Genomic DNA, 11,629 nt, shown 5'->3' with positions numbered 1-11,629 from the left:
GCTGACGGAAAAGAATTTCGAGCTGGCTAGAGCCCTGTTGTGCTTTCAAAAATGTGATACTAGCATGTAAATAGTGTAGTTCCTTTCTGTTGGGATCATCCTATCTCATGTTGTACATAAAAGCTATATATTATCATATGGTATTTAGGTAAGCAAAATTGCTAGAAAGCTAACTAATAGGCAGCTATTCCGTAATTCCCACAAATGCTCTATTACATGTTAAATTGAAGAGTATGCTTATTATATAATAATAACATATGAATATTATACGTATACAGAGAAAATTCTGTGCTCTAATAATCTGTAATTTTTGTGTCCTTTTTTCAGTGAATATACAATGTATTATCCAATTTACAACTTATATCTTAATACAAATAAACATACAGACAAGACTGATATACATTTATTGTCTTTGTTATTGAGATGCCAGTATATTTGCATATCTTATATAACCTTATTTTATTCACCAAATGTTGTGTTTTTCTACAATTGTACAGTCACATATAATTAGCTGTATACACTTTCTTTTCCACTGTTTGCTTTATTTAACTCTGTACAACTATATGCATCACATCAAACCCATATCTATTGCTTTTGCATTGATTAATATAACTTAAAGGCAATTTGTAGAATACAAAACTGTCCACACAGATTTCAACTTTTGTAGCCTTAAGTGGGAAAAGGGCTTAAGAATCAGCGAGAAATTCACAATTAAGAGTAAAACAACAGATTCGAAAAAAACTAAAACTACTTCAAGGAGGTATATGAAGTTTTGCTGAGCATGTTTTCTTGTTATTTTTTCTCATTGTTTCTTGCACAGTCTTTGTCATAGTCTATGGACTGACTGACAGTACTATTAGTAGTATGAGATCTTTGGTTTCTTGTCCTCAGAGAACCAGTTTAAACGTCCTGTTCTTGTCCCTGTTCCTGCTCAAGTTGCGACGGCGCGACTTCGAACTTCCTATCGCGCCGAACTTGGACGAGGCCATGTCAAAGTTCTTCCGTTGCGAGTACCTCTTGTGATACCTGGCGGCCTCGTACAGGTGAATATAACACTCCATAAACTCGGGTATCCCCAAACAGAGGGCTACGATACCGGCTATAGCGGCGACGGAACCGACGATCTTCCCTACAATAGTGCGCGGGTAGTAGTCGCCGTACCCGATGTTGATCATGGTCACGATGGCCCACCAGAAGGTTTCTGGGATGCTGGTGAATTTGGTGTCCGGGTCGTCAATCTCCGTGTAGTAAACCACGCAGGAGAAGAGCAGCATCAGCACGGTCGTCATGAAGAAGAACAGGATGATGGCCGTCATGCTGTTGGTCTGGGAAAGGACAAAGAAAAACTGATCATGAAAGTGAACTCACATTGAAGCATGAAGATCCGTCTTCCGCCGATCAATATGAATGCTATCAATGCAGTTGTCATGAAGAAGAACAGAATGATGGCCGTTATGCTGTTGGTCTTGGGAAAAACAACAAAGAAAAATTGAAAGTGAACTATCATTGAAGCGTGAAGATCTGTCTTCTGCCGATCACAATATGAAGGAGAGATGCTATTTGTACGGTGTATAGATATTCATTGTACCGGAGATATTACACCACATATTTCCGTGCAGTAATTAATACCACACAGGAGAACAACAACATCAACGCAATTGTCATGAAGAAGAATAGGATGATGGCAGTCATACTGTTGGTCTGGGGAAAAATAAAGAAAAATGAAGTGAACTATTATCAAAGCATGAGCATCTACCTTTTGCCGGTCGTGACAGAGGAGGCAGACGCTATGTACAGTATTTACAGGTTCGATGTACCTGGAGAAATCCCCTACCTCGCCTAGTTACGTGTACAATGAACAGGGTATAAATGAATCCTGTTGTGAGAAGTGCATTTTACAGCAGTGTGAATATCAGGTGCCGGTGAACAGCAATCACCGGCATTTGAACTCCCAACCTTCAGGTACAGGGAGACGGCCTCAGTTACTAACCTACGATGATGCAATGCGCAATTTTGTGTATCATTGTTCTTAATCTTATACGTTACTCATTGTCTCATTGCATTACGAAGCAATGTGGCGGCTATACCAATCAGCACCTTGGACAGCTCCTGTAGCAACGACAGAAACCGCTAGGTGCGCACCTATGCAGTGGTAGAAATGCATAACCACCCGACTATTACTAATCAGCACCATGGACAGTAACACAGCTTGCTTCACCTGCAGGAACGAGGTAAACCGCTAGGTGCGCACCTAAACAGCGGTAGAAATGTATAACCACGCGACTATTACTAATCAGAACCATGGACAGCAACGCAGCTTGTGCCACCCGTAGGAACGAGATAAACCGCATTTCTACACAGTGGTAGAAATGCATAGCATAATAGCAACCCGACTAATGCCAATCAGTACCTTGGACAGCAACGCAGCTTACGCCATCTGCAAGAACGGCATAAACCGCTAGGGGCGCACCTACACAGTGGTGTTGTAGACCTACCATTGCTTTCCAAAAGAGTTGCATATCCCCTGAGTACCTGGTGACTTACACATGCATAACCACCCGAATACTGACAATCAGCACCATGGACAGCAACGCAGCTTACGCCACCTGCAAGAACGCCATAAACCGCTAGGGCCGCACCTACACAGTGGTGTTGTAGACCTACCATTGCTTTCCAAAAGAGCTGCATGTCCCCTGAGTACCTGGTGACTTACACATGCATAACCACCCCGAATACTGACAATCAGCAGCACGGACAGCAACGCAGCTTACGACACCTGCAGGAACGACATGAACCGCTAGGTGCGCACCTACACAGTGATAGACCTACCATTGCTTTCCAGAAGAGCTGCATGTCCCCTGAGTACCTGGTGACTTACACATGCATAACCACCCCGAATACTGACAATCAGCACCATGGACAGCAACGCAGCTTACGACACCTGCAAGAACGCCGTAAACCGCTAGGGGCGCACCTACGCAGTAGTTTGGTAGACCTACCATTGCCTTCAAGAAGAGCTGCATGTCGCCGGAGTACCTGATGACTTACACATGCATAACCACCCCGAATATTGACAATCAGCACCATGGACAGCAACGCAGCTTACAACACCTGCAAGAACGCCATAAACTGCTAGGTGCGCACCTACACAGTAGTGTGGTAGACCTACCATTGCTTTCCAGAAAAGCTGCATGTCCCCCGAGTACTTGGTGACTTTGACGATCCGCAACATCCGGACCAGGCGCGCTATCCACATGGCGTTCACGATGCGGTTTATTTGATCCGTGGGGAGGTTAGAGCTGAATGTATGGACGGCAGTGGAAAGAAAGTTAGATGGATTTTAAAATCAATGTTTTTATGGCCTCTCTCCACTAGACGGGTGTTTAAAGGAAGATTCACACGCGAGTATATATTCATGAGGTCCGTATGGAGTTCTTAGCCCACAGGTCGCCGAAAACATAGGAGAATTTGGGAAAATATAGACACATAGCATGCCAGATTAGTATTTTGCGACTAGCTCACTCCCCTGGCTATAGCTAGCTATATTCGGCCAATTTCTATCATTTTCCAGCGACATGTGGAGCCTGGTAGAGGCTAAGACTACTCTGCGAAGAAAGAGTAATCAACCCACCCAATAAGCAACAAAGGGTCTAAACGAACGGCTATAAAGACTCGCCTCATTTCGAGCCCCAGCTCAACGAAGTATAGCGCGATCCCGATGAAGTCCAAAACGTTGACGTAATCCTTCACGAACCTGCACCGGTCCGCGCAGGACACGAACCCTAGGGGCACAAGACAAGACATCAAAATCGTCGACGGAGGTTAGATATCAATGAAGGATTGATTGGTTCTGATCAAGAATTACTATTCAATAGAATCAATTCCTGCGTATCTGTTTTCGGAAAGTCCTGAGTCAAATCAGCCTGGGTACCATCCGGAAAGTAGTTCGCTCTAGCGTTTATTATACAATATATACAGTCGCTTCTCTGTTGTGCCATCTGCCAACCTTGACATTTCTAACGTCTGGAATTGTACAAATTTTGGACGAGTAGCAGAAGCAAACAAACATAGGAGCCAACTACTACCCGAATGGTACCCAAGACTCATTGTTCAACAATATTCATTGTTATATTGTAGCTTTTACCTTTGCCAATGAGTGTGTTTGTGTATGTGTATGTTTTTGGATGGACAACATAACTGGAGAAAGCCTAATACATTGCATCAATATTTGGTGTGTGGGTAGGTTTAACCATCAAACATGGTGGATAGTGCTTTCGTCATGATCACGTGGGTGCAAAGTATTGCGTCATACCTAAAACCAGCTCCAGAGTGAACCAGGCCACGTAGATGGTCTCCGCCACGAAGAACGGGTTCCGCGTCACCGGAAGTGGGCCTGTCTCATTGCTGCCTGTGGCGGGGGTGTGCAGCCACTCCTGCACTTCCGGTACAGTCTCCATACACGTCACCACCACGCTCATCAGTATCATTATCACACAGATGGCTGGAGCAGAAGAAAAGCGAAAAGGTGACCTTGCAGGCATTGTTAACGTGTTGACTTAAAGTTCTCAAAATGTTCTGAGTTTGAGGAGAATTTGGACTCCAGCAGCCCTGCCTCCCTGACTGGAATTCCAAATATTCTTATGGACCAGCATTCCTGTGGACAAAGGCTTGTACAATTCCTAGAATTCTTGCAGACTGAACACTATGATGTACCATTTGGCTCGCCCCTGAGGCGTCGCCAAAACTGCCTGCAGACGGTTAACCGGTTATGCGAAACAAACAAACGAACATACAGGAATACACATATGAAGAAGATAAACCATACAGCTCTATTGCATCTGTATCATATTGAATATGGTAGACGAATTAAACGCACTTGTAACGATCTTGGCCAGGATTGACGACTTCGGTTCGTTGAAGAGGAGCCAGATTTTCTTCAGCCTCTCGTCTTCCGGCGGCGGCAGGACGTCAGGAGGGGGCAGCTCCATCCCCTCCTCTTCTCGGTACCTGGGGAGGAAAAACGGTCAATCTATTAACGCTAGGTCACCTTTATCCGCAGGGTAACCTTTATCCGGTGTATCTATAAACAGGGATATTTGGGGATGTCATGCAAATCTGTGTGTACAGCGAAGGGCAACGAAATACATCCTCGGGCCCTCCGCTGAACACCTGGACTACAAGTCTAGACTATCTAGACTAGGCTTGTTACCACTGTCTTACCAAAGAGAGATGTCTGATGTTGTGGTATTCGTTAAGTCCCTTGCAAAGGTATATGATTCAGTTCTAGCGAGGTTAGCTGCATTCCCTACAAGAACGCCACGTAGTTTAAGGGCACACATGTTAGTCCCTCAGAGAGTAAGATCTTCTTCATTTGCCTCCTCATTTACACCACGACTTATCACAATTTGGAACAAACTTCCCGTTGAAACCAAAGGGCTGGGGGCATCAGACACAAGCCCGTCCGACGTGTCTGCCTTTAAACGAAAACTATCTACATTTATGCAAAACCGATTCCGACAAAACTTCAAGCTAGAGCAGGCTTGCACATGGTCACTAGCATGCTGTTGCGCCTCTTGCATTGCCACAAGGCCACGATAATTTTGCCCTATATTATGACTACATGTATATCTATTTCATAGATTTGGACTCAATAATGTATGTGTGTTGTTAAGTTGATTTATCTTGATTTGAACGTTACATTGATTATGATATCTGTTCTTGTATTTTATGTATATTATGATTTGATGTATCATTGTTATGTTTAAGGTATGGCGGCTTCGAAAAGGTGTCTTTTGACACCTGTTCCGCCATACCCTCCAGTGTGGAGAATCCAAATAAATAAATAAATAAATAAATCGACGGACGGTGGTCTCAAACTACAATATTGTGAAGATACGTGAAATACAAAAACCATATTCCGTCGGACTTGATATCCCTTGATATCCTGTTCTCAATACAACGGATATAGGTTACCCCACGGATAAAGGTGAACTAACGTTAGTCATTTGCCCTGCTTCCGAAAATGATTTTATCAGGTTGGTAGGATATACATGTAGGATATTGGAGTATACTTTTTCACAGCCAGTTATGTCTCCCACCTGCTTGTACATGTGTTTCGATGAGGACGAGAGGGGATACAAACAGCCATGTTTTGGATTGTGTCCTCGCTCCAAAAGCGCCACCTACTTCGGTTAGATATAGCGACGAGAAGCTAATGGAGGTACGCAGGTGAGAGATGAGATAGAACTGGTTGTGTGACAAGAAAACTTCACTAGCCTGGTAAATCATTTGATTTCATTACATTTCTTTACACGTGGTAATTGAATGAATGAATGAATGAAAAAGATCATAGTTCACCTTCTCAAAGTTTCTTCTCCAACATCGTAAAACTCCAGCTCGTCCAGGAACACCTCAGCGGGAACCTCCTCGGGCCTCTGTAGCATCCCGCCCGTCTGGTAGTACTGCAGGATCGCCTCAAAACTGGGGCGGTGTCTGGGGAATGTGGCAATGTTGTGTTATGGTTAAGTTTGTTGCCTTAGAATCTAAAGGTTATGGGTTTTCGAATCCCAAACAGACCTCAATGTTGTACCCTTGGAACCAGCACTTCACGCCTTTTTACTCACTTTAAGTGAGTACATGTACATAGCTTCGATTAGGGTGGCAACGTGGTCTTATAATTCACCTTATCAATGCAGCCAGTATTGGCAATTTGAGTGAAAACCAAGCTCAGCGGATCGGTGGTCTAATAGTAGAAATTAGACAAATAGAGTCAATAGTCAATAGTGCGCTAGGGGAGTCGGCGGGCCAGCGGAAATAATTCCTCTGGCCGGCCAACTCTGTTTATTGTGATTTTTAAAGTGTGATAACAGGGAAATGTTGATATTCATGGAAGTGTGACTTTGCTATGGGTACATGTTAGAGTGACATGTGTCCATTTCTAGAGTTATCATCTGACATCAGGTATTATCGTAAGTGGTGTGCAATCATTTTGTGATAAATTATGCATGAGGCGCGTCGAATGTTGTGGTTTATCCTTCTAATTACCCGTCAGTACAATGGTGGAGCAACATCCAATTTTCTCTTAGTGGACCCAATTCTGTCCTCATAAATTATGCAGGTGCGGTCTGCAATGTAAACTTACTGTCTCACACAAACACGTGCAGGACAAAGGGCCAGAGAGAATCTGACCCTTACATGCTACAGCTGACTAGTGTGACATTTTACCATTGTGTACATTGAGGTCAATGAACTACTGGTGTATCTTATAAAATCCTTGAAAATGCCAGCCAGGTTAACCACCTGAAGCAAAGTGTTCTGCGCGTTGTGGATTTTTATCTTTTTTATACTCCCGTGACACTTGGCGAAAATCGATGGGACGACGATTCTGCGGCAATCGCCCGAGCCTCGCTTATACTAATAACTTCATTGCACAACAATTGTGCACGGTACAAAGTATGGCTTATATGTGGTAGGGGCGGTTTTCAGGTGAAAAATACGCGCAACCCTCTGTCGATCTTAAATATGGCCGATCTTCCATCGATACGCCCGACGATCGTGGATAATGTGACAGGGGTATTACGACACGGCTGCGCCAAGAATTTTCAATTTTCATAGGCCCACAATGTGTCTACATTAGTGAAGCAATCAATGAACTACTGATCTAAAAATTCGAATAAAGTGATTAAAAATAACAGCCAGGCTAACCACCTAAAGGTACCCGTTCTATAGCCTGGATGTCAGACTGATTCCAGGACTTACACATGTAGGCCAACTGAGTTCATCTGACCCTTACTTGTCGTGGAATAAACTTATCGAACGACGAATTCATAAGTATTAGAGTAGAATATTGTTTATATAACTGTTTATCGTCACATGTATGTCTTCTACGTTTCCACCACGTACTTGCAATTGCATTATAACTTCTGATTGATGTGTCCCATACCTGTCAAAGAAGTATTCATTCTTGTTGGGATCGAAGTACCACTTTCTCCTGCGGCCGTCCCCCAGTAGACTATCTGGGTAGGTCTCCAGTGTGGCCATGGTCGTCACAAACCTAGGGAGAAACAGAGTAAGACGTGGTCTTGTAGTTAGCGTTGTTGGTAAATGTAAATGTAGTTCTATAGCCTTTTTGAGACCATAGGGACAGACCCCAACCGAATTCAGGTACCTGTTTTACACCTGGGTGGAGTGAGGAATGTAGTGCCCTTTCCAAGAACGCATGATCTGTAGCATGACAAGATTTGAACCCAGGACGCCAAACGACCCGACCCCACAACTGCGTTGTTGAGGAGAGTCACATCTCGAGCTCGTTAAATAAAGAACCCCACACACACACATACACACACACACACATACGCATACACGCACACACACAACCACGCACACACACACACGCGCGCGCGCACACACAATCACACACAAACACACACACACTCACTCTCTCAAACACAATCACACACATACACACACACACACACAATCACAATCACACACACACACAGACACACACACACACACACACACACACACACACACACACACACACACACACACGAACTGTCCTCCACGAACCTGAGTCCGCTCACGTTGATCACCACCTTCTGTACGGGCCCGTCCAGGGCGCTCCTCCGCGGGGCCGGCGGGTTGTCCTCCCTCCACCTCCGCCGAGCCCTGCTGGCGGCTCCGCTTCGTGAAGCTCCCTGTCCGCGAGACAACATGGTCCTCCCTCAAGTTGGAATATACCCGTATAAGGCACCTTATACGTTTACGTGTGTAAGTGTAAGGGTGTCTTCTCTGTATATAGACCGTATCCACTTGACGTGTAAATCCGTATACAGAGCATGAATATATCCTCTTATATGGCTTCGAGACGATGCGCTCTGCTTGTGTGGTTCCGTATACTGAATGTATCCACTTGCCGATGATGCGTCCGTACACACGTGCAGTTGGTACTCACCTGTATGAGTCGGTACACACGTACACACGAGGTATTCACCTGTATTAGTTCGTATACAGTTTGTATTCACTTGTATGCGTCCGTAAAACACAAGGTATTCGCCTGTATGGGTCCGTATACCGTTTGTATTCACCTGCGCATGCATTCATCCGTATACACAAGGTATTCACCTGTATGAGTCCGTATACAGTTGGTACTCACCTGTATGATTCCATACACACAGGTACGCGCGGGGGTATTCAACTGTTTTGGTCCGTATACAGTTTGTATTCACCTGAATACAGTTTGCCGTCACTTGTATGCTCCAGTATACAGTTGGTACTCACCTATATGAGTCCATACCCACGAACACACGAGGTATTCACCTGTATTGGTCCGTATACAGTTTCTATTCACCTGTATACGTCCGTATACAGTTTGTGTTCACCAGTATGGGTCCATATACAATACGTATCCACCTGCATGCGTCTGTATCAAGAAGTTAACGTTACACATGGACCAACGTAGAATATAGCCTTCCGGTGTGATATTTCAACGCAGATCCGGTAACACATGACGAGCCCTCCACATCCCCACCGACGCGTTTCCTACCTTTGAGAAACAAACAGAAAGGTCGCAGTTATTATGAGATAAGCGTTTGCTTTTTCAGCCGCCATCGAAGGCGTTACTCTTAAGCTAGCTTCACCTGTACTGTGCGCTTGCAGCCGTTCTGTTGTCTAGTGCGTTTGTTGTTCAGCATTCTCGTAGGCTTAAAGAGGGTCGTCACACAGCATGGCGAGTGAAAGAGCTCTAAAATGACTTTTCCATCAACAATACAACTGGTGCTCCCTCGATCTCTACACGATTTCGTATTATAGATCTACCGATGTTTAGCGTAGGTCACAAATCCTTGTCCAATATGATAGGGTAGAATACTAGAATTTCAGACGAGACAACAAATCGACTCCCACGATTTTGAAATTCGGCGGAAAGACGTCGGAAGTATAACCTGGATCATTTCCGTTATGTAACGGTATCAAAGACGAGCCCGTACTAAACCTGCTTTCGTAGTTTTCCATATAAGTATGATCGGTTTACGCGGCGTAAAGTCCACCGACACAACGGTGCGTCAACTCGATAAAAATAACTCCCACCCTTTCCTTTTAAAGGCCTAACGCAATAACAAAGGGCAATAAAAACCTCTTAGAAGTGAGCATGTGATATATAGACCGATGTGTGATTAAGGTTAACTGTAATATTTCTGCTTCTGGCCGTTTCAAAGAAACGATGTTTTTGCGTGTTCAGGCAAAAATGTCGAACAAATAGCTGATCTAAAGACCCGAATAGCGACAGCATACTAGTAAATTGATATGAAAAAGAAGTCGAAGGACTATACATTGTTTTTACAAATATGCCCAGAATGGCGAAGAAATTGATTAATCAAAAAGAGAGACTAAGCTTTTTTTCTTCACAATTATGCTGACCAAAAAGCTGACCACATGATATGACCCGAACAACGCCGAAATTGATTAATATGAAAAAGAGGGGCTATGCATTGTTCTCACAAATACCCTGAACCAATAACTGGCTATACAGTATGACCTACACAACGACGAAATAGATAGATATCAAAAAAGGGACTTTGCTTGTTCTAACGATATCTGTTAAATCCACCTACCTACGAAGCATGTCATACTAGCCGCATCGTTTTCTTGTCTGTCAACACACTGTCTGACTCCAAGAGTCGGTCTCTCTTTTGTTAGACCGAGTATCCGGGAATAAGAACCACATACAGACCCTTTGTGGTACAGTTCGTCTGCTGCACAGTCCGTTTGTGATCTTCTTTACGTCTTAAGATCACTCTATGTTTCTTGTAGCATCTTGCTGGCTTCTGGACAGATGTATGTATCCGTCCTCCGCAAGGGCCAAGTCATAAACATCGCACGATCGGGACGATCGCAAACCAGAGGTGCTCACGGAATGGTCCTGCTGAAAGATTCACCTGCCTGGTTATGGGGAAGAGTGTCTTAGATCCTTGTAGGCTGTTGGTTCTGTCACACCCTTCTTGAAAAGACTGAGGCAACGAAACGCGTTAAGACATTGCGAAATTGCAAACGCCATATGAGTGGCAACGATGTTCTTATATGCACGTTTCAAACTCACAAAATGTCCTCCGCCGGTAAACCGTACAAATCCACAGGTGTGCGTGCGTAGAGAGGCTCTGCATGGGGGCTTTCTTGCTACGCTTAACGGTAAATTGACTCGTTATTGTGGAGTACGAGATGTTTGGCATCGAGTTTACTGGGGTATTCATCTGTGTTCATGGAGCTTGACAAATGATATACTAATGCTCACAACACTTAACGGTGAATTAGAGCGGACCGGCTACGATTAACAGTGGGTTATGATAGTTCGCTACACTTCACGAAAATAGGCATGCAGACCCTCCGGTACATAGCATGCATGTTTCTGGCGAAGCTGTTCTTGGGTCCCTTTTACAACCATAGATTAATCGTTGATAGGCGTGTTATGCTTAATGATGGGTTAGTATTTGTATACTGTATTATCATATAGCCAGGCGCCGCGGACCAATCAGAAGGCCCCGTTCCACGTTGGTTATGACGCCGTAACACGTAGATTCAGGCCAGGCAGGTGGGTATCGCTCCCCTGACTGGGCGGAGTCCATGGGCTACT

At 44.3% G+C, this 11,629-nt stretch overlaps 2 protein-coding genes across 2 annotated transcripts; both read right to left on the bottom strand.

Annotated features, from left to right (window-relative positions):
* Positions 1 to 770: 770 nt before the first annotated feature.
* LOC118403853 (shaker-related potassium channel tsha2-like) lies at positions 771 to 3,295 on the bottom strand. Its single transcript, XM_035802714.1, has 2 exons — positions 3,170 to 3,295; positions 771 to 1,325 (listed from the first exon to the last, which is right to left on the bottom strand). Exons 1-2 carry the CDS (start codon positions 3,254 to 3,256, stop codon positions 888 to 890), a joined length of 525 nt encoding a protein of 174 aa, XP_035658607.1. The 5' UTR covers positions 3,257 to 3,295; the 3' UTR covers positions 771 to 887.
* A 305-nt stretch (positions 3,296 to 3,600) lies between these two features.
* LOC118403016 (potassium voltage-gated channel protein Shaker-like) lies at positions 3,601 to 8,743 on the bottom strand. The gene is made up of 6 exons (XM_035801452.1): positions 8,572 to 8,743; positions 7,943 to 8,053; positions 6,358 to 6,492; positions 4,877 to 5,007; positions 4,313 to 4,501; positions 3,601 to 3,782 (listed from the first exon to the last, which is right to left on the bottom strand). The coding sequence occupies exons 1-6, from the start codon at positions 8,715 to 8,717 to the stop codon at positions 3,601 to 3,603; spliced, it is 894 nt and encodes a 297-aa protein (XP_035657345.1). The 5' UTR covers positions 8,718 to 8,743.
* Positions 8,744 to 11,629: the final 2,886 nt, after the last annotated feature.

The sequence above is a fragment of the Branchiostoma floridae genome, chromosome 16, assembly GCF_000003815.2.
Source record: "Branchiostoma floridae strain S238N-H82 chromosome 16, Bfl_VNyyK, whole genome shotgun sequence".
NCBI classification, from domain to species: Eukaryota; Metazoa; Chordata; class Leptocardii; order Amphioxiformes; family Branchiostomatidae; genus Branchiostoma; species Branchiostoma floridae.
This window is presented reverse-complemented; position numbering and strand designations above follow the sequence as displayed.